General features: G+C 36.0%; 1 protein-coding gene across 1 annotated transcript in view; it reads left to right on the forward strand.

The window, feature by feature from the left end:
• Positions 1-24702, forward strand: part of LOC141449582 (ubiquitin carboxyl-terminal hydrolase 43-like) — a 94283-nt gene that overhangs the window by 52572 nt on the left and 17009 nt on the right. Inside the window, exons 2-4 of the mRNA XM_074119134.1 lie at positions 3716-3958; positions 21100-21238; positions 21322-21466. Coding sequence (XP_073975235.1) covers positions 3716-3958; positions 21100-21238; positions 21322-21466 — 527 coding nt within the window. The remainder of the gene's footprint in view (positions 1-3715; positions 3959-21099; positions 21239-21321; positions 21467-24702) is intronic.

Consider the following 24702-nt stretch of genomic DNA (forward strand, 5'->3'; position numbering starts at 1 on the left):
TCGTATGGTGTTAATTAGTGAATTGTTCCATGGATTTAGTTAACTACAAATTAAAAATACTCCTTAGTGTTGGTGTTATTAGTTAAATTTTAATTTGGATTTTTTTTTTTTTACTTTATTTACTTTCACAACTGCAATATATTTCTGCAATAAGTGAAGCTGATACATACAACATGATAATAGATAAGTACATAAATAGCATGAGGGGAGAATTCACCCATTTCCAAAGAAAACTCCCAAAGAAGAGGAGTTCACTATTGTGCACTGGCACTTACTTCATTTAGAAGATCACGTGGCCACCTGCGCTTCAGCCGCCTGGGAGTATTTCCAGGCAATGCAGTAAGTTGGTATACTAGTGGATTAGGATGTGAGGTGATTGATGTGTGGAATTTAATATAACGGGATCTTACAGCTTTTGTAACATAAGGAACAAGGAAATCTCGGTGCAAGGTAGAGTTAGGGACATAGTAAGGAGCATTTGCGATTCGTCTAGAGTTTTTGACTGGAAGGATTGGATTTTTATAGATATTGGAAGCTTTGGCTGAGCCCCGAAGTTCCATTCCGTAAGTCCAGGCAGGTTTCAGTATCATAGTGTAGATAAGTCATTTATTCTGAAGTGAGAGTTTAGATCGCTTTCGAGAAGTCTAGAGAGAAGTTTGAATCGTCTGTTCAGTTTATTGGGAGAGAGATGACTGTTGATTGAAGAGAATTGGTAGGATTAGTTGGGATCAGATTGTGTCGAAGACAGTTTTTTATTAGAATTGCAGTACCTCCTATGGTATGGGCAGTATCATAAGGGTGATCAGTTCTGTTCACTTATCTACACTAATGTAGTCGGTTATGTTGAAATAAGATCTGCTAGTAAAATGAGTCTCAGTGATGAGTCTTCTGCATTTTGAAGCATTGATTTATGAAATAAATCCCTTAAGATTGGTTTTAAATGCCGCTTTGTTTAACCTTGCGCCAGATGTGCTGCGAATGACAATGAAGTAAGTCACATTTTTGCATTTTCTAAAATAATTTAAAATCCCATTACATTCTAATGTGCACCAAAAAATTTGCTTCTATGTAATAATAATAAAAACAAAATTAATAAAGCTATTTTTATTACCTGCATTTTTTTACAGAGCAAAACACAAAACACGTTTTATCTCAAAACTGCTCAAAATGGACTTACGCCACTCTCATTCTCACCGGGCCATATATTTTTAATATAAATCAACTTATTAATAAAGTTAATAAAACTTATCTGACTTGTTAACTTGCTAAAGTTAATAAGTAAATAAACCAATAATTAATAAAGTTTATTATAACTGCATATAAACGGGGTTAAAATTAAAAAAATAACCTCTTCAAGCTTCTGACTTATTTTCGATTTGTAATGTTTACATGAACGGTTAAAACGCCCATATTCCATTCCACTTGGGTTTTCGATTGTAACACTCGCAAGCAAGTGGAGCGGGCAAAACCACGGTCGTGAGCGGTGATCGTTGTGAGCGTTTAGTGGAACGCACTCAAAGAGTATAATATTGATTTTTATTTTTTTATTTTTTTTTTTTTAATTAATTTTGGTATGTTGATTGTGTAGATGCATAATCTATAATCCGTATTGAAACATTTTCTCAGAAAAATTACCCATACATCAATCAAAGCTTTCAATTTAATTAAAAAACAAAATTATAAAAATAATGATGGCGCATCAACAGCTGAGGTTATTAGCGCCCGGAGCTTTTTCCAGTGCACTGCCGGCCTCCGGACAGTGTTCTCTCGTTACAGACAACACTGTCCATTACCGGACAGTGAGCTGTAAGACTGTTAACAACAACTTGATAATCTATCAGCTTAGAATCCTGATAATGAATTTGAAATAACCCTGTTCCTATAATAAGTTTATTTATTCAAATCACCACATGCTCTTTACCATAGTTAATTTAAACCATAGCATTAGGAGTGGCTAGTTTGTTGGACTAATGAGGCCTAGTAAATGTTTACATTTTGTTACTATTCTAGGCGATCAAGTTCTGCTTGGCTCTGGTAGCCTAATGTTTACATATCTTCCAAGTAGAGAGGTACTTCCTTCTGTTTAATAATGGACAGACACACAGACACTATCCATGAGACTAGACACGATCTAGTAACATTACAACAAACATGTTCTTACACAATCTCACTATTGTTTCTACAGTTAAAGCTAATCTATTCAAATGATTGTGGAATAATCTTATTCCACACAACTGTTTTACGTGGACCGTTGGCAAGTGAACATGATTAATAGTTATCTATTTATGACTAAACTGAGTAAAGAAGTGTATTTTCATATTCATGTGTAGGCATCGATTTCTCAGTTGACAGAAAGACAAAATACTCTAAGAGTTGAATTTTAGATTTATCTTGTAGCTCATTGAATTGGCTTTTTTAAACGCTGGGTAAAACAAAATCTGACCTGAACACTTACGTCTCCCTCTTATCTCAGTTCTCATGATTCTAAATTTGGGCTTTTTCAAGCTTCGTTTTTCTAAAACATTAATTTCTGCCTCAAAATATCAAAAAATCCAATTTTCTTGGAAAAATCTATCAAATAAAAGTTATATATGAGCCGTTCATTGCACAAATCGATTAACTGCACTTTGTGAAATATCATAAATTTAAGTGTCAGTAGCACTTGGTTCAAGACATAACTTTTTATTTTTATAAAACAAAAACGAAATATCCCAAGTAATAAAGATTAATATAATTAAACGACAATTTTTTTTTGGACAATGGATAATGAATAATTTATTTTAGAAGCCATTTTGATTAACTCCGGCCTCTAATCTAAATCAACTCAATAATTCAACTCAAATTCAGTAGCATCCGCTAAAATGATAACGGTAAATTTACTTGAATTTTTATTATAAACGGAATTTTAAAAAATAATGTACATTTCTCCACTTTTTGTTGTATGGAGTTAATCAAGTTGTGCTTTGAACGGCTTATACACAAAAGAAAAATACTCAATAGCATTTTGAATCCTTGAATTTAAAGTATTGATAGTTCCTTAATTCGAAATTTAGGGTTTTTAATAGTAGTGTCCCTTGATAGTAGAATTATTATTTGCTTAAGACCGTGGATGTACAAAGAGGTTTGTACATTATTATTATAACGTAAATCAGACAAAGAAATAAAGACAACACAAAAAAATGAAGTACAAAATAACAAAAATAAATTACTTATTGACATATAATTAATTCCATATGAAAGAAAAGTATAATGAGCCTACTATTTTCAAATGGGAAAAGATTCTCAACAGAAATAGGTATTCTAGGTTCAAAATATGATAACTAAAGCATTTTTTTCATTTCTTTTTTATAATAATAAATGTATGTGTGTGATCAAGTATAGAAGTATCTCCTTTCTATCATTTATTAGGGAAAAGATGAATTGAGTGGTTAGGGACGCGCTGGACTCCCACACGGAGGTCCTGAGTTCGTATCCTGCTTGCTCTTAGATACTTTTAGGAGCTTCTCACAGCTCACTGCCAATGATGGACGTTGTTGACAGTAACATGAGGCCGGCACCCATCAGGATGTGCCAGTGACCTCAGATGTTTCCTATTATGCTATTTGTTTGTTTTTTTTTTTTTTGTATTAAACTGTGATTTCCACTGGTGTAACTAATTGACAATAATTGGCATTGCATGCAGACAATATGCTGATCTAAACATTGTTTGTTACAGAACTCCTTCGGCCGACCCGACGATGTTGTAGCTGCAGAAACATTGGCCAACCATGTACGACAAAATGATAGTTTCGTATTGGCTGTATTCCAAGCACAGTTCCGTTCTTCGTTGACCTGCCCAAGATGTCAAAGGCAAAGTAATACATTCGATCCGTTTCTATGTGTATCTGTACCAGTGCCGCAGGATCAGTTGAGGCCGGTTTTTGTTACTGTCTTGTACACATCGCAACAACCAAGACAGGTAATGTTTGTTTCATTTTAATTCTTTATAAACAAGATACAAATATAAAATTAAGTTAGGGAAAAAAATGAAAACTGCTGTTGAGAAACTGCACTAAAATGATAGTCTGCAATTTTTCGTTCCCAATAGACAAATTAGTCTTCAAGCAGGCACTTGCAATCTCTTCGAAATGGCTCTCCATAGTCGGAACAAACAAATCTAAGAGATTACCGAACAATAAAAACTCAAAGCAAGGAAGAATTTAGTTAGCTTGCAAATTGAAAGTCTCGAGGTTCAGATGATCTAAAATTTAGAATGCTGAAATTCTTTCCTTCCCTGGAAAATACCCATATCATTACTCTCGAGCGCCGTGTAAAATATTTAATTGTACGCAAGGGCATTTTTTTTTGCTTATTTTTTGTCAAAAAAAAGTTGTAACTATTTGCCCTTCTCCATTAATGCCGGAAAGAGACTTACCTAGGGCCTCCAATGTTGGTATACCTGTTAGACTAGGATGAATTAATTCCATTTCTAGCACTTCTCGAACGAATAGGTGTTAATCTTAATCATTTGTAACCACGTTTACTCGGCTCTTGAGATGAAACCTGGTTATGCAGTAAAAGCAAACTGTATGATTAAGGCTTTGATCGTAACACTGAGACCGTAATCCTTAATAATCCTTACACAACTTCCGGAAAACAATAATCCTGTTCCTTACCTACAAATACAACGGTGTCCTCTTTCCTCTTTTATGGAAGTTCTATGTTATAAAAAGAAGCCACGCACCCAAAACGGCTCCTTCCTCTTAGATTTCGGCCTCCAACAAGCTATTCCAGATCACCAGTTCGGTTTCCGGCAGAGTCACTCTAATAATCAAAGTGCTATCGGGTTGTTGATGTTAAAGTAAACAAGACATACTCGAGTTTTTTTTTTGTTTTTTGCCCATCAGTAAATTTTTAACATTCTTAAACAATGTTTACGATAAATATATATAAAAGGCAGGAGGAAGCTATTATATCCGTTATTGGTATTATCGACTTACAGCTTCTGAATGTTATGTCGTCATTCAATGAAATATAAGTTTTATAAAGGAATGTTTAAAATTATTTACATACATGATAATATTGTTTGGTTCCAGAACATTTATTTTTAAATTCTTTTAAATATAACATGATTTCTATTTTTGTGTTCTTTCGTTTGAACCTTTGATAAGATAAAAGTTTTATGTTTATAGGTACTAGACTGATCAAGAAATATATTTTTTCTTTAATATCTTTGATAAAGAAGGCTATTGCGTAAGGTTATATTAGTTTTTCCGATCATAGGCGTTTTCTTTTCATTAATTTGAGGTTAGCAACGTTTGCATCACTAACAGATAGAATTACACACTGTTCCACTCCTTGGTGACTGCATTCTATTATTATTACTGACGCCTGTAATGGCTAAATCTAACATAGAATTAATCGACTCTCTAAGCAAAAAAGATATGGAGAAGTTCGCGATACTATCTCCCAAATTAAGGGAGAGGTGCATCAATGGTCAAGAAAGAACAAATTCCACTCTAACCACTGACAAGAACAGCCGCCAAACAATGTTACTGGAAAGCCAGTTTCTATTTCAAGGACGCACTTCCAAGAAGAGGACTGATTTTTCTTATAGACGTAAAGATTAGTCTGACAACTGTTTTTTAAGCAGATTGCAGTTTGCTGGAAATAACTAAAAACAATACGAGGGGGTACCCAAAAATAACCGGAATTTCGTTGCCGCGCATGGAGCTTATGTAGTACGCATTTCTGCCGCTAGACGTGCATAGCGCAATTCCTTGCCAGTTCAGTCCTGCCTGTGTTGTCTGCCTGGCTTGTTCAGTTCATCTGCAGTGATTGTTTTTACCAGCGCTGTTTTGTTCTTTTTTCGTTTTTTTATGAGGGCAAGTTTAAGTGAACAACGTGCAGCTCTGAAATTTTGTTTTCTACTCGGCAAAAATGCTGCTGAAAGTGTTTTAATGTTGAAAACAGCTTACAAAGATGACGCTATGGGAAAAACTCGGTATAAAAATGGCGACATGTCGATTGATGACAAACCTCGTTCTGGACGTCCATCAACTGCCCGAATCGACGAAAATGTTGAAAAAATTCGAGAGCTGGTGTTCACAGACCGTCGACAGACAATTGATCAACTGTCAGAGAGTAGTGGGTTATCTTGGAGCTCGGTTCAGCGAATTTTAACGGAAGATTTGGGGATGAAAAGGGTTGCTGCCAAGTTTGTTCCTCGAGTTCTGACTGACAATCAAAAAGAACATCGAGTTGAAACATGTCGTGCTTTGAAACAACAGCTTGAAACTGATCCAGACTTTCTGTCAAAGGTCATTACTGGTGATGAGTCATGGTGCTATGGTTATGACCCAGAAACAAAGCAACAGTCGAGCCAATGGAAGACGTCATCTTCACCCCGACCAAAAAAATGTCGTCAAGTCAAGTCAAACATCAAAACAATGCTGATTTGCTTTTTTGATGCCAAAGGCGTAGTCCATTCAGAGTTTGTCCCCCCAGGTCAGACCGTCAATCAAACCTTGTATTTGGAAGTTTTGAAAAGATTGCGCAATAGTGTTCGCCAAAAAAGACCCGATTTGTGGCAAACAGGAGACTGGTTCTTCCACCATGACAATGCACCTGCACACACAGCCATCTCTGTTACACAGTTTTTGGCTAAAAATGGCATGGTTCCACTGCCCCACGCACCTTACTCGCCTGACCTGGCTCCGTGCGACTTTTTCTTATTTCCACGCATGAAAAAGGGCATGAAAGGTCACCGATTTGACAACATTGAAGAGGTCAAGAAAAAAACGAAGAAGGAGCTGTCAGCCATTTCTAAAGATGACTACAAAAAATGTTTCGAACAGTGGAAGCACCGGTGGGACAAATGTATTAGTTGTAATGGAGAGTATTTTGAAGGGGATAAGGTTGTTCTGTAAAAAATTTGTAAATAAATAGCTTTTAAAAAATAATTCCGGTTTTTTTTGGGTACCCCCTCGTAGGTGAGTGTAGGTAGAATTTTCTCGGACAGTCAGGCTTCTTTTGAAAGCTCTGGAAAATCTGAAAAACTTTGGAGTTTTTATTGAAGCTGGTAAAGGAATGTAGAAGACTTAATGACTTGGGATAGAAGAAAGTAAGAGTGTTTTCTGAAGTTCTGGACATCAAGGAATCATGGAAAAGCGGACTACTTAACCAAGTGGGATTCTTCTCAAGTCTTCGTGTACCCAGGAGCTCGTGTTACCCATCTCTGCAGCTATACAACTGTCAGAAGTTCACAGGATCCACTTTGCGTGGGTTGCAATGAAAAGGATGATTTCAAACAAATAATTATTATATGTCCACGTAATGTAGTAGAAAGTAAACGAATGTTTGACGATATATACAGGTATTTACATGCACCATTTCGCTACGAAGAAATAATATTCTCCACCAAAATCTATGTGCTTAAATCTGTAGCAGAGCTAGCAATGAAATATGAATGTATTTAAAAGTTATAGCCGATTAGAATGAATGGAAGAAAATGATTAGAGAAGGATTACGTGATTTTAATTTCGGTTAAGCTATAAGGATGGCAGGAATATAGAGTACATCCATCCATCCATCCATTAGTTGTAAGGTTTATGTAAATATTTGTATATAGTAGAGGGATGAATGTGTGAAGCGAATGTATTTATACGAGTAAGTAAGAATGGAGAGTGAGTGATATTCTAGTGATAAGCACCTAGGCGATGCTGGCTGTACGGCGAAAGCCAATGCCAAAAAAAGGCAAAAAAAAAAGTTGCAAGAGATGGACGTGATACTTAAATAGAATGTTAAGCGCCTAAGGATTTCCTCAGGATTATCAAATTGTGTAGAAAAGGTCCAAGGCACTAATCAATGGATATGCATCAATAGCTCGCCACCTATTTTCAACATAATGGCAATTTGGCATGCACAGTGTCGACAATGAGGTATTGGAGGAGTTGCACAAAGTCTGTGGTGCACTAATTTGGAAAATGACAGCGTTTTGTTTATGAAGCAGATTTAGGATTTTTGGACGATGTAATTGAGAGGAGCTTTGTTTTTTTTTTTTATAAACAAGACTATGTTGGATTTTAAAAAAGTTTTTACATAAACTGGTAGGTTTAAAGGTAACCAGGTTGAAGATTTGAGTGCGACAGTTGGATGAATGGTAACAGTTTTCTGTCTTAGTGCTTATAACTGTACTCGTGGCTCGGCCAATATGAATTATCAAAATCTAAATTATTATTGCTGCCAATACTGATGGAGTTGGTAACCCGATCCGAAATTATTAATGCATTTCAAACTTTTATTGGAAAATTCAAAAATTAATGAAATTGTTTTTGGTTTACATTCAGAAGTAAAGACGTACTAACACAGGTTTTACGTTCAGAAATTGTACAATTTTATCTGAAGTATTTCCATAAAAATCAGCATTTAAATAGCAACTACATACTGCTTTCTTTACCTCGATCTCGTTCAAAGGTAAAATACCAGGAGAATTCTTCTCTTTTTTTTGTTTTATTATTGCGGGAGAGAGAGAATAAAGGGCGAATTCTGCAAAGAAATGTCACCGGTACGGTTGACTAAGTTCTCATTTGTTTCGCTTCAAGAATTTAAATAACCACGACAATAGAATTTTCATCCTTGAAGTCATTATTGTTATTTACGGTTACTCCATAACTTCAGAAAAAGAAAAAAATGATACAGTGTATTATATTATATAAGAAGGAGGTTAAGTAGGTGTCCTCTCCGGAAATTGAGATGTCCTATTTTCGGGCTAATTGAGGAAGAAATCTGGTTATCATTATAAAATTTATTGCATTGTCTTCTCTGAATAATTTAAATTTCTCTGAATCTTAAAATATCCTGATTAGATAGGTTATTTATGTGCTGGTATGCGCTGTGTTTAGAAATGGTTCGTTCTATGTCGGCTCAGTGAACGCTGTGCGATCCTTTACCTCCTCTATAGTTTATATCATTTTGAATTTTTAACTAGTGTGAGGGAGGACCTACGAGGTCTGTAAATTAAGTAATGAGACTGATTTTTTTAATTTTTTTTTTTTATTCAAAAAGAATTACAATTCTATATTGTCACCTTCAAAATAACTTCCTTCTGAAGCCACACAGCGCTGGAGACGTTTCTTCCACTCCTCATAGCAGTGCTCGAACTCCGTCACTGGAATAGCTTTCAGCTGGTCGGTTATAGCCGTTTGTATGTTTTCGACTGTCCCAAAATGAGTTCCCTTGAGGTGATTTTTCAACTTCGGGAAGAGAAAAAAGTCACAAGGACTCAAGTCAGGCGAATAAGGAGGCTGAGGGGCCACAGGAATGTTTTTACTGGCCAAAAACCCATGGGTTCGCTGGAGTGATGGAGGAACACCCGCTTGTTACTCTTTAAAAGTCGCTTCCACCAACGGGGCTCTGATCAATTATTTGTTTTGACTATATAATTACAAGAATAAACTGGTAAATAAGAAGTAGAAGGAGCATTACAGGAAGGAAAACACAATCTTTTACAATCCTATCTATTGACCAACAGAAGTACGCTTCCCTCTCCAAGGAGGAGTGGAGGAATGATTAGTCCGTAAACCAGAAGAATCTTCAATATCTTAGGAAACCTCAATCTCAAAAGTGAAATTTAACTGTATCTTCGCTGGCGTAGTACGTTGTTTGCCGCAGTCTGTGGTGAGATGTTCGCCCGCGCATTTTACACATCGTGGGCGATGTTTGCAATAACTTTTGGAATGGCCATATTCTTGGCAGCGCTTGCATTGAATTACATTGCGCTGTTTATTTGGTTCTTCCACTTTTATTTTTGTATAGCAGAGAAACTCTAGTCCAAAGATGTCCTTGTTGTTGGGACCTGGGTCTAAGTCAACAAAGAACAGTGGTAGAGTTTGCTTGCTGACTGGGTGGATGACGGGCGCTATGTTACGTGCTTTGTGACCCAGCTCGGCCAACTCTTCTTTTATCATTTCTACGGGCGTAGATTGGTGAAGGTACCGAATGACAACTCTGTACGCTTTCTCGCTCTGTAGCTGGTAAGTATGGTAATCAGCTCTCTTTTCTGAAAGATATCGAATGATCATCCTATAACTCTCGGTGGTACTATATCCCAACATCACATCCCTTTTTACTGATACGTACACCATTCCTGACCTTTCCTCTGATCATTCACCTGCCATCCTTGTACTCGACATACACCCCAAAACTATTCCTTCCAAACCAACTCTAATTAACGGACCAGTGGACTGGGACCTATTCAGACAACTACTCGAACAAAAACTAGAACTGGGAATTTCACTTAAAACACCTGAAGACATTGACAATAACGTAACCTACTTAACTGAGGCAATACAACAGAGTGTCTGGAAATCGACAACATACAAACAGACTGACAGACCAACAACACCAAACAACCTACCAATGGAAATACGAGCCTTAATTATGCAAAAACGAAGGGCCAGATCATTATGGCACCGTACCAGATACCCTTCCCACAAACGAACTTTTAACGCACTAACTAACAAATTAAAAAACCAACTACATAAATACTATAACGAACAATACGCGAAGTATACAGAAACCCTAACAACTTGTGACAACTCACTATGGACTGCTACAAAACGTGTCTTAAAATACAAAACTGTTTCCTCTCCCCTCAGACGAAATGACGGAACCTGGGCCAAATCTGACTCAGAAAAGTCCGAACTCCTTGCCACCCAACTAAGCTCTGTTTTTAGTCCTCACACAGACATTATAAGTCACAATCATGCCGAAAAAATTTTAAACGAACTCGACGTCCCTTTACAACTCTCCCCTCCTCCGAAATCCTTTACTCCTACAGAAGTCAAGCAGGTAATCCTCAATCTCCCGAGAAAGAAGAGTCCTGGTTACGACCTTATTACCTCCAATATCCTTCTGCAACTCCCCAAAAAAGCAGTTATCCTCCTCACGACAATCTATAACGCCGTCCTCCGCACAACGTATTTCCTCTTCCTATGGAAGTTTTCCACCATTAAAATGATCCCCAAGCCTAATAAGAATCCTCAATGTCCTTCTTCCTATCGGCCAATAAGCCTCCTTCCTATCCTGGGTAAAATCCTCGAAAAACTCCTCTTACCCCGCCTTCAAGCTATAGTTATACCCCTTCAACATATTCCTGATCATCAATTTGGATTCCGACAGTTCCATTCCACTATACAACAAGCTCATCGCGTTGTAGACGCCATCGCTGTTTCCCTCGAAAAGAAAGAATATTGTGTGGGTGTCTTCTTAGACATAGCTCAGGCATTCGATAGAGTCTGGCACGAGGGCGTCCTCTGGAAACTAAAGAACATCCTACCTTCAACATACTTCCTAGTCCTTAAATCCTACCTAACTGATAGACACTTCCAAGTATCCTATGGAACCCACAATTCCTCTATTTATCCTATCCTTGCTGGTGTTCCACAAGGAAGCATCCTCGCCCCATTCCTCTACACCATTTACACGGCTGACCTACCAACTCATCCTTCTACTTCCTTGTACACCTTTGCCGATGATACGGCAATTCTATCCTCTGGTACTGATCCTGTCTTCACTACCCGTACACTTCAAACCCATCTCAATTCCATAGAAACATGGTTAACCGACTGGAGAATTAAAATAAATCCCTCTAAATCCAAAAACATAGTCTTCACACTTAACCGCAAAATCCCTCCTCCTGTTTATATGTATAACACCCCTATACCACCTGCAGATCACGTGAGATACCTCGGACTATTCCTCGACAAAAGACTTACTTGGAATCCTCATATTCGACTAAAAAGAAAAGACCTCAACACCAGATATCGACTTCTCGCCAGACTACTTGACAAACGATCGAAAATTACTTTACGAAACAAAAGAAGACTATACATCTCTCTCCTCATGCCAATATGGACTTACGGACTGGAACTCTATGGCGCTGCCAAAAAATCCAACCTTAACCGCATACAAATCCTTCAGTCTAAAATCCTCCGCCGTATTACGAACGCTCCTTTCTATGTGTCAAACCTCACCCTTCATACCGACCTCAATATTCCATTTGTAACCAACCTCGCTAAATCCCGCTACACTAAATTCCATAAACTCCTCAGATCCCATCCCAACCCACTCGCACAACTCCTTTCATCCCAATCACTTCCCGGAAACCCCGTACGACGGCTCAGGCGTCGCTGGCCCCGAGATCACCTGAGGAGCTAACGATGGTCACCACTGGGTGACTGTCATTCACGACAATCACGCCATGTCTATACTTATCTCCTTAACAAAAACTTACAGTTTTAAAAGTTAAGTATAAGGGTTGATTAAACGCCAAAAGGTACACAAATCAGCAGTTCCCAACATTTCATTAATACTTCATTGATATAATTTAAGTAATTTTACTGCATTAACTTTTCCTTCACATTTTTTAGAATTTATTAGATGTCACAGACCCTTATGCTGGCCATTTTCGTCTACAAAATATTTACTCAAGTAGCACACCATTTAACTTAGATTGACTGTAATATCTATTTATCTATAATAATCAAACTATTAATCACAGGTGAAAAAGAAAACGTTATAAAAAATATAAAAAAAATAAGAGGCTAAAAAATTCATAAACTTTTTTTACATCAATGATTTTATGCATTTATTTTTATTTTTAAATAAAAATCATTGGTTTAAGTTCATTCTTCGATTAAAGTAATTGTTATTTTATGTTGTAGTCAAACGTTTGTAATAATAAGTAATAAATAATCTGGCTTTATCGCAAATAATATAGTTTTCTTCAATTACATTCTCAATCTAGGTGTTCTTCCCACAATGTTATATATATGTAATATAAAATAAAGAAAATAAAGATATGCATATTTTTAGGACAGCTAATTATTCCAGTATTTTACCATAAGTAAAATTAGGGGGACTAAATTAAATTACAATTGAGAAATGAGTAAATATTGTTGAATAATCTACTTGTTATTAAATGTATGTTATTTGTGCTCACGAATATTTCGGTAAGACGAATTTAAGACTGAAATATTGTTTTGAATCCTCCGTGATTGAAATTTAAAAAGTGGCCGACTCTAACTTTGTTTTTTTCTACTTTAACATGCATGTATATGTGACTACTCAGAATAATTCATCACTCATTTTATCATAATTATAATAAAAAAATATTATGAATGAACTGGCCAGCATAAGGGTCTGTGACATCTAATAAATTCTAAAAAATGTGAAGGAAAAGTTAATGCAGTAAAATTACTTAAATTATATCAATGAAGTATTAATGAAATGTTGGGAACTGCTGATTTGTGTACCTTTTGGCGTTTAATCAACCCTTATACTTAACTTTTAAAACTGTAAGTTTTTGTTAAGGAGATTTTTGTACCTTTTGGATAGATTTTCCTTTTTGTCTATTTGCAAAGTTACGTCTGCTTTACAGATTTTTTAAAATTTGGAATAAGCTATTCTATCATTATAACCTGATAAGGTGTTAAATCGGAACCGTAACTACCACTGGAGAGATCTTTTTAAAGAATGATTATAGTTGCGGTCCCCAAACCATCCTCAATAACCATTTTTTTGAGAAAGCGTTTTGAATAAAATAGGAAGGTATTTGTACGTAAATAGCAAAATTAAACTGCGATTTCAGTACTTCCTTTTAAGAGGAGCAAGAAAAATAAACTGCGATTACAGTACTTCTCCCTAAAAGGCAAAGATTTTGAATCGAACGACAATTCATTCATAATCTAAATAGGTTCACCCATTGATAATTTTAACGATTGCAGTACTTCCTCTTAGTAGGTGTAAGAGCATGATGGCACATCACAGCCACGTAGAGGAGCTTTAATTACTGCTTCGTGCTAAATTTTATCAAAATCGGACTAAGCGTTATAGAAATATTGGTAATAATAGATTTAGAAAGGGCTTTACTTGGGTGGGGCAAACTCCCCTCCTTATAAGGCACAGCGTCGAGACTTTTAAAGTACAAATCTGTACAAAATTTCGATTCGAATGACACTTCATTCATGAAAATCGGTTCACGCCTCGATAATTTGAAATGATTGCTATACTTCCTCTTAACAAGTGTAAGAGCAGATCGTCGCTTTAATGTTAGGTAGGGGAGCCCTAACCCTATCATCCTACCAAATTTTATCAAAATCGGGCCAAGATTTACAGAGTAATTAGTAATAATAATTTTGGAGGGGGCCTTACATAAAGGGGGCTAACTCCTCTCCCATTCGATGTACAGGGCCGAGACCCCCAAAAGGCACATCTACATAAAATTCCGAATCGAATGACACCTCATTCATGAAAATCGGTTCACGCGTTTAGGCGCTACGTTGTTTACAAAAAAGGTAACAAGAACAACAACAACAACAACAACAAGAAGAAGAAGAAGAACAAGAACAAGAACATTTTTTGAAAAAGCCGTTTTTGCTCATTTTCGGCAACTTTTTTCTCGAAACCTATTAGATCTGGGTGGTTGCAAAAAAATTACAGTTATAAAGGAGGGTTTGCCCTATATTATAAAGAAAATTTGGGAATTTTATCTTTTATAGAAAAATAGAAAAAAATTGTCAAAGTTGGGTGTTTTTCAACGTTACACTTTTTCGTGCAGTTTTTGATGGTCAACCCTTATACAACTGTCCTACCGGACAGTTTTAATTTAGCACATTTACTTGTTGCATATATATTTGTGCAGTTGTAAAATTCTAATAAAAAATAAAAAAAAAAAAAAAAAAAAAAAAACTGTATCTTCATGCCAGAGCCCTCTTTGGTCATATAAAGCAAATCATATAAATTGTCCTTCGTATGATATCATCGTATATCATATCTAGTATCTAATCTTTGGTCGTATTTTAAAAGTTATGAATTATGTATATAATTAGTATTAAGCTACCTTATCTAACGCAATGTCCTTGAGTCACTTAATACAACTCTCTCTGGAAGTGATTTCGTACAGTAGTATTCCCAGATGTTTTGCTTCAACTAAACCACTTAGTTCTAAGTTGATATTCTCCTGAGCTGTTGTAAATGATTTCGTGTTGTCACCTTACCAGTCAACTCTTTACCATGTTTGTAGCAAACTCGAAATTCCCGCCGATCCCAATCATTTCTCCTCCAAAAAAATTATACGAATATCGTCCCATTTAAAGTCATTCCTATTTTTTCAGGCGGGCTTTACGTCCAACTACTAAATTAGGTAACGTGGATAGAGGCGACTAGCAAACGCACTTTACTATAAATTTCACAAATTTTAATAAAATACAATAAGAATATTATTTGATGGGATGTTTCCTTTATCTTACCAATAGAACTGCCAAGTATTTTATACGGAGGGGGGTGGAGGGAGTCAGCCAAATGATAAGTGGTTGGTACATGTTTGGTCTCCGCATTAGAACTTAGGAATTACGCACACAAATAGAAGCTCTCAACCCTTGTGCAATTCCGTTTTTACCTTAGATAGAGGTTAAGACCTCAGAACGAGCATGATTTCATTCAGCACAGAATTCAAAGCTCTTGTATAAGCTCTTGCGTCCCTTGGTTAACTAGGCAATGCATACATGAAGCGGTGCAAGATTTTGAAATGCACAGAAGGCTCTGTAATCTCAAGACCCATAGATTGCAGTGTCTATTAAGACGTAAACTTTTGGTTGTTTTGCTCTGCGTTCAACGTGTATACACGACATTGTCTGATTTTAATTCCACCCACTGTGGGTTTTTTTTTTAAAAAACTAAATTCCACGCTTAACTGGTTAACCATTCATTAACTGTTTAATGCTCCTTCTACTTCTTATTTACCAGTTTATTCTTGTAATTATATAGTCAAAACAAATAATTGATCAGAGCCCCGTTGGTGGAAGCGACTTTTAAAGAGAAACGGTGACGTCCAAGCGGGTGTTCCTCCATCACTCCAGCGAACCCATGGGTTTTTGGCCAGTAAAAACATTCCTGTGGCTCCTCTGCTTCTCCTTATTCGCCTGACTTGAGTCCTTGTGACTTTTTTCTCTTCCCGAAGTTGACTGGTTAACATCTCGACCATCGTGACACCTATTTCCCCATGTATAAGACAAGGGTATTCAATTAGTAGAAATTCAAAAATATAAATTAATTTAGTATATTTTTATGAGTCTCCGGGTGCTTTCATATTAATCTCGTCAAAAACTGCACGAAAAAGCGTAACGTTAAAAAAAAAAAACACCCAACTTTGACAACTTATTTCTCGAAATCTATTAGATGTGGGGGTGGTTGCAAAAAAATTACAGTCATAAAAGAGGACTTGCCCTATATTTTAAATAAAATTTGGGAATTTTATCTTTTATAGAAAAAGAGAAAAAAATTCTCAAAGTTGGGTGTTTTTCAACGTTACGCTTTTTCGTGCAGATTTTTGACGATCAACCCTTATACAACTGTCCTACCGGACAGTTTTAATAAAGTAAAAAAGTAAGTAAAGTAAAGTAATCGCCTATTATTTCAGGCGGGGCTTAACGTCCAACTACCATTTACTAGGTGTCGTGGACGGAGGCGACTAGCAAACATACTTTACTATTTCTCATTTAACCATTAAATAAAATCCAAGGCCAAGACCGGGAATCGAACCCAGTACCACAATGCATATTAGCTTTGCAGGTCTCGCCTCTTAACCCGCTCGGCTACCGTGGCGCCTGACAATTTTAATAATAATTCAAATGTTTATTTGTTAATGAAAATGTGTATCTAGTTTTTAATTTTCATTATTAGATAACAGGCCATTGCTCTAATAGAAACTTTTTATTTTTTTTAAGACTGCTATTTGGGTAAACACCCATTTACAAATAAAATAAAAAAAAATCTTATCTAGAGTACTAAACATTTTGTTGCAGTTTTGAAACCAAGTCACTGTAATTATGTATTAAACTTTTTTCAATTTATTATTTTCCTGGGGTTAATTCAGAAAACCTGCTTTCCTTTTTTAAATTTCGAAAATTAGAAGTAACATTCACCAACATGGAGTTCATTGTAGTTTCAATTAGTGTGTTCTTGCTAAATAGATTTCCTAATCAATCTTCCAAACGATCCATAAAAATAATTGATAATACACTACGCCCTCTATCACTATCACCCTCAGTTTCATTTAACATTATTACTAGCTAAGTACCCTTTACCACTAGACATTATTTGTGTCAACAATATCACAAGCAATTTATTTTTGGTTCTTCTTTTTGAATTAAAAAAAACAAAAACAAAAAAAGAACGATCGAACAAAAACAAAACACAGCACTTTAATTAGTTAATTGACTAAGTGCATATCTATTTCCCTAAGGAGGTTGCGATCCCAGATTAGATAAACTTAATTAGTAAATTGGTGATACAAAAAATCATTTAAAACATCAAATAATATTAGATAATGAAAATTCACTTTAATGCAGAAGCTAAAAAAATACTATTTTGGTCGGAAGTGAAGCACCAAATGTACGTATACTGTTGACTTACTAACTTCCTACTGACAAGAATTGATGACCAAAAAAAAGAGAAGATATTTACTGGTCTTGGGTATCCAGACACATTTAGGTTACAAGGGTTACAATGATGAGGCTGTAGATCACTTGGCCACCTCGTACGGCCTATGCAATACTCTTTGGTATTTAATGTGGGATAATTTCTCGATCATTTAGTTGTTTGCAGTTAGGGTACATTACCTATTTATTAAATTTAATAATATTTACTTCAATCTGCATTTTTTAAAATAGCAAGTATTTAATGCATTTCAGTTCAATTAGTTTTTAATTTAAGGCGCGTTTTCACTGCACTGTGCAGGCAGGCCATTGGACAGTGTTTGCTTGTTGCAGTCAACAATGTCCATCCCCGGAAGGTGAGCTCTATGTAGCTTTTAAGGTAGAGAAAATCTGAGGGTCACCTGCTGAATTCTAATCTGAGAATTTCCGCGAGGGAATCCAGTACAGTATGGCTCAAGGGTGGAAAACCTTTTTGGGAAGAGTGCCACTAGTAGAAAAACAAAATAATAACAATGCGTGCCACTTCCAACTTTTCCAATATACTCAAAAATATAAAATGGTGATTAAAATTTTATTTATATGCTAGTTATGGGATTTTCTCGCAAATAGCACTTTTTTCCCATGAGGTTTCGAGACGTATTGAGGATTTGCTGGGTAGGGTTGTCGGCCCTACATCCAACCCCCGACAAAATGGAGGATCTTGGAGGGTTTACACTCTTTGCCCACTATGTCTCCAAGGGAAGGTAGCCTTCCCTTGCATGCACACCTAACCTTGGTTAGAGCTAACTTTTCTCTATAATTCAGTAAAGATTTAATTGAAATCGAATGATTTGGAAGAGATATAAAGGTTTGAAATTTTAACGGTTTGCAAAACCTCCAAAATTAAACCTTCCATATCTCATTAACTTTTATCACTAAAACATAGCTATTTATGTCAGTTATAGAGCTAACTTTTCTCTACAATTCGGTGAAGATTTCCTTAATATCGAATAATTTGATTTTTAGTGTATTGTGTCCCTACAGTACGAGGGTCGTTTGAAAAGTCCGTGCAAAAATAAAAACTACTTAATTTTTTGGGGTAAACCTTTTTTATTTTTCAACATAGTCTCCTTTTAGGCTTATACACTTCGTCCAACGCTGCTCTAGTTTGTTGATCCCTTCCGAATAATAGGATTTGTCCAAGTCTGAAAAATAGCCATTCGTTTCTGCAATCACCTCCTCGTTTGAATAAAATCTTTTTCCCGCCAGCCATTTCTTCATATTGGGGAACAAATAGTAGTCCGAGGGAGCCAAGTCTAGAGAATAGGGGGGATGTGAAACGAGTTGGAACCCTATTTCCATTAATTTTGCGACCACAACTGGTGAGGTGTGAGCTGGTGCGTTGTCGTGATGGAAAAGGACTTTTTTGTGGGCCAATCGTGGGCGTTTTTCTTGCAGCTCGGTTTTCAAACGGTCCAATAACGATGAATAATATGCACCTGTAATAGTTTTACCCTTTTCCAGATAGTCGATGAGGATTATTCCTTGCGAATCCCAAAAGACAGTCGCCATAATCTTTCCGGCCGAAGGAACGGTCTTCGCCTTTTTTGGCGCAGATTCCCCCTTGGTAACCCATTGTTTAGATTGTTCTTTGGTCTCAGGAGTGTAGTGATGTATCCATGTTTCATCCACAGTGACGAAACGACGCTTAAAGTCCTACGGATCCTTCTGGAACAGCTGCAAACCGTCCTTGCAACACTCACACGATTTCGTTTTTGGTCAAGCGTGAGCAATCGCGGCACCCATCTTGCGGATAGCTTTGTCATGTCCAAATGTTGATGCAAAATATTATGTACCCGTTCATTCAAGATGCCCACAGCACTAGCAATCTCACGCACCTTCACTCTTCTGTCATTCATCACCATATCATGGATTTTATCAATGATTTCTGGAGTAGTAACCTCAACAGGGCGTCCAGAACGTTCAGCGTCACTTGTGCCCATATGGCCACTCCGAAAATTTTGAAACCACATAAACTGTTCTAATCGAAAGTGCAGAGTCACCATAATGTTTATCAAGCTTCTCTTTAGTCTCCTGAGGCGTTTTGCCTTTCATAAAGTAGTGTTTAATCAACACACGAACTTCTTTTTCGTCCATTTTTTGAAAATCACTCGACTTCCTCGATTCAAACGAATGCCAAACACAAAGAAATAGACCGATCTGGCTGAAACTTGGTGTGTGTTCTTCCAAGAGATGCTACTAACTAAACATAATCTCGATACGCGCCAGTGGTGCTATCTCTCTGACTTTGCACGGACTTTTCAAACGACCCTCGTATAGTGTAAGTGAATGGAGTACTGTGCTAGGAAACCGTGGGATTGCAACACCCAGGAAAACTGCATGCAACAGCGACCCCCTGCGGAAAAGTGGAAATTTAAAAAAAATTATAAAACATAAAAATTACAAACTTAGGTTTCATTGTTAATAAACATTTTTAGAGGTTCAGTCAGTTAGCTTATCTTTATAAAATAAAAATGAATAACTTTAAAACATTTTATTCTAAATAATTATTAAGCAGATAGTACTTATGTTAATTAATGTGGCTTTAGAATTTGTAGTATCTATTATTAGGGTTAGTTCCTGAAGGTGCTAACAAAATTAGGTGTTTTAGGTGCATATCAGTTATCCTTGAATGATATTTAAAATCTTGTTGGTAGAAATTAATCTTGCAGATTTTGACAAGGTTCTTGAAGACAACCACACTGTGGCCCATGTGCCGCGGGTTGGCCATCCATGTGTTAGTGGGTGCTTTCTGGATCGAAGTAGGTTTCTTAAGTGTTAGCTTTCTGGCAAACTGTTATAGAATCTTGTGGCATCTACTACTGTCCTGAAATACAATCATTTCAACATAACGCTGATAGGCGTATTTTCTCTTCACTTCTGCTCTTCAAAAATCTATTCGTATTACTTTTACGTTAAGATCTGTTTGTCTACCCAATTGACCTAAATGGAATAACTGATTCATTATTAAATTACTAAAGGAATGACGAACTGATTAGTGGGTCTTATGTACTTCGGTGAAGTAAACAGACGTTTCAATCTACTTTCTTGACCAATGAAACGCTGATCGAACTTTGACTTGATTCAACACCATCTACACTGCATGTTAAGACCGATATGGCCATGCAGAGCAAGTATTCATTAAAAATTCTCCAAAACGGCAATAATGATAATCCACTAACATTACGTATCAGTCTTTTCACGTCTCTTTTGTCAGTGATTTCGTTGCCATAAATTTCAAATCTTGCTAGCTTTCTATCCGAATCTACCACAATTGAACAAGCTCTCCTCGCTATAGATTCCTCCTCGTTACTTCAAGCAAACTGGTCCTAGAAGGACCTAATAGTGTTAATAAATTCACTGAGAAAAATTTTCTCAACCAGGTTATTACACTTATCAAGTGAACCGAAATCATTTTCATCTCATTTTCTTTTTTTCAGCCTTAGTTGTAGCTATCATTATTGCAAATAATATAGAAACAGAGTACCATTTTCAGTGTGGTGGTATTTTTAAAAGATCATTTAGGTATTTATCTATCCTATTTATTGATTTTAGGTTCTACTAAAATCTATTTCCGTTACAGGTAAAATTGGGACTGTCGTTACCAGCTCATGCGGAAATTAGGGACTTGAAAGAACAACTAGCCCAAGATACGGGCATATCGGAGCAACATATGCTCATTACTGAAATTGATGATTTGGGCTTCCAGAGAACATTCTCCGGTATAGTTTCTATTATATTTTAAATAATTTATAAAAGCAAAAAGTATATTTATTAACCACGGAAACATTATCTCTGTTTGCAGATAATCAACCACTGAATATGATAAAAGAGACTGATCCTATTTATTGTATCGAATTACCACAATTAAAAGAGGCCACACAAGATACTGGCGAATATATCCTCCTAGTTTGGGTGAACATACTGATTGTGGATGACCAGTGCGCTAGGTAAATATTTTTTGATTAAATGCAATATTTAAGAAAATATCTTTTAAAGAAGGTACTGAAAAGAAAATTCAAGGTCATTTTTCGCTATATAATATTCATGTAAATTGCTTTAAATGAAATTAATTCATGAAAGTTATTAACTTATCAGTAGAAATTTCTGCAGTGTGCATCATGTTGTTCAAGCATCATCGGTGATGCTTGAAAATATATGCAGAGATGATTTTTTTTTATCCAAGAACCGTAGCGAATTAATTTATGTTTAAATGTTCAATTTAAGATGGATACACACCGTTTAATATACAAATTCATTTATGAAGAGTTAATGGCACTCGTACTGACGAAGGTCAACAAGTGTATGGGGTGCTTGCGGCCACAAAAGGTCCTACAGTCGCCTTTTAGTATGAAGGACGAAATTGATCTTGGCGAAGCTAACCAATTAATGATATTCCTTCCTAGCCTTTTTCTTTTGAAGAAAGTGTTCAGGTTCTTTCTGTCTACTTCTACGCTTCATAGAATCTATAGCAGCCACCAAGTTTTAGTTAACATCTTCAAGAAGTCCGTCTATTTCCTCGACTCTTTGCTGCGTATAAAACGACCTAAACTTGCCTTAATCTAGGATCCCTCAGGATTGTCGGAGCATTACTCTCTTGCTTTCATACAATTTTCAACAAGGATTCTTGTAGAGGACTACGATACACCTTTGATAGAGTTCCAGAGGCACTCTTACTCGCATTGATAAATAGTTCCAAATGTAACTTGGCTATCCATAATGGCGATCCATCTCTTGATTCCGGTCTCAAGAAATCTCTTTGAAGGTTGAGTTGGTTATGTTTTTCTAAAATTATGACAAAATTTCCAGTCTAGCCAACTCTTGAGAATTCCGGAAGGTAAAATCGGTTGCCAATGTAGTAATGTAATTCCTAATTTAAAAAACCTCGGAAAATGAAAAGCAAGAAGTGGAGAGCCTTCTTTTGACAACTAGATCAGACTTATTGCTAAATGAGGAAGAAGATAACATCCTCAAGGCAAACCTATACCTATAATACTAACTAAAAATTAAATAAAAAAAATAAATAAATAAACCCTAAAAAAAATATACAATGAGAGGCAATCAGTTTAATCAGGAGATTTCCAATCAGTTTCTTATTAACGTCTCCACATACTTTTAGAATAAATGACAGGCCACTTGTAACATACTTAGGAATATTAAAGGTAAATAATAACAAGTGGTATTTAGAAAAAAAAAAAATTATTAAGTAATTTGAAATTAACAAAATGTTAATTTTCCACTTAATAGGGTGTGTTTCCGCCTCTTGCGCTTATTAGGGCTGGCATTCGACGAGGCATTGACCTGATAGGATTTTGAATAATTTCCTGAGGGATATTTTCATATTCTACCGCTAGTGCAGCCCTTAACTCCTGAAGCGAATCTGCTAATGTTAGACGCCTCTTAATTCATCTTGACAACTCATCCCATAGATTTGCAATAGGCTTTAGATCTGGACTACATGCTGGCCCACTCTAAACGTCGGATTGAAGCGGGAAACAATCTTTGCTGCATGGGGCCGTGCATTATCGTGCTTAAACGGAAAATTCCTCGCCAACGTGTGGTACGAATGGGACAACAGCCTCCGAAAGAATGTCGTCTAAATAGCCAGCAGCTGTTATAGAGGACCACTCTATAAAAATTAATTCCGTCCGAGCTTCAAGTTAATCCTGGCCCAAACCACATCAAAGTGAATTTCAAGGATTAGAGATCAAAGTTTGCAAAAACACACGGTGTTCTAGTGATTTGTTTATTTTTTTTGTATTTTCCAAATTTCTTTATTTCCCTATTTTGAATTCCTTTATCATTTCTTCAAGCTATCATACGTTTATCAATAATGCATGCTAAAAATATTTTATTTTTGCAATAACGAATGGTTAAATACATTTTTTTTTAAGGTTGGGCCACTTTTTTTCCCCGCTCAGTGAAGATACGAATCGTTTATATTTTACACCAGGGGTGGGCAACCTTTTTCTGTACAGGGCCGCAAAAGGTTATTGTTTTATTACCGAGGGCCGCAGTATATACATTACATATATTTTGTTTACATTTATTTCGGGTTCTTATTTATTAATTGTTTTTATCTATTTATAATACAGATTATTCATTAATTATTATTTATTAACAAATCAACAAAAAAACGGCATTAGTTACTTCTATGAAATTGCTTCATATCTTCCTTCATCATTTTTTCTATTAAAAGCCAGACGAAATAAAAATAATGCGATTGCATTCACATTTATATATATCGCTGGCTCAATATTACAAGGTTGTACGTTACATTTTCAGAATCAAAGTTGTACGATGAAACATATTTAATTAAATCTAAACTAAGTAAGGCGAAATGGGGATTATTCAGTTTTGTTTTTTAGTTTACACATTAGTAAGTAACAGTTAGACTCAATTTTGCGGCGCTAACTTATCTAATAATAGAATAAAAATTTGAAATTTGATTTTCTATAAACCTGCCTCTGGTCACATAGAACCCTTAATATTGAGCCAGCGATATATCACCAAAAATAAATAACTAGAGAATAAGCGAAAATCTGTAGCTTCGACGGCGACAGCACGCTTTGTGTCGGTGTAAAAATGGCGTACTAAAAGTCGAGTGATCATACAAAGAAAGAGCGCGGATTACTAATATAAGATTTGAACGCTGAGACAATAATTGTACTAGCGAAAATCACCAAACTTTATTAACATAAAATTTGAAATATTTTATGATTTAAATTTTTATAATGCCGTTTTGTGCCGCGGGCCGCAGGAAAATGTTAAAAGGGCCGCAAGCGGTCCGCGGGCCGCACGTTGCCCACCCCTGTTTTACACTATAACCTTGGTTGAATAGTGCTTCGATTCTTTTATTTTATTGTCAAAAGATACGTCAAATATGAGATAATCGTTGTTAAATTAGGTGATCATAAATAAGTTTTATTCAGGGACTTTTATTAGGTACAGCTGAAACCAGCATAGAATAGTTTACCTTCAGTGACCATACCATACAGTTAGAGAAACCCGGAAAAAACCTTACTAAATTGGTAAATAATGATGGGGAATAACTTCATCCTTTCCTCGAAACCCCATTAGAATGAAATTTCATGGGGAAAAAACTAACGACTCAATTTAACAAAATGGCGCTTTCAGGGCCCCCTATTTCCTTAATTGTAAGGTAATTTAATTCTTTTTAATATTT

Source organism: Rhodnius prolixus, unplaced genomic scaffold, assembly GCF_049639745.1.
Source record: "Rhodnius prolixus isolate KJV_2025 unplaced genomic scaffold, Rpr scaffold_2, whole genome shotgun sequence".
Taxonomy (NCBI): Eukaryota; Metazoa; Arthropoda; class Insecta; order Hemiptera; family Reduviidae; genus Rhodnius; species Rhodnius prolixus.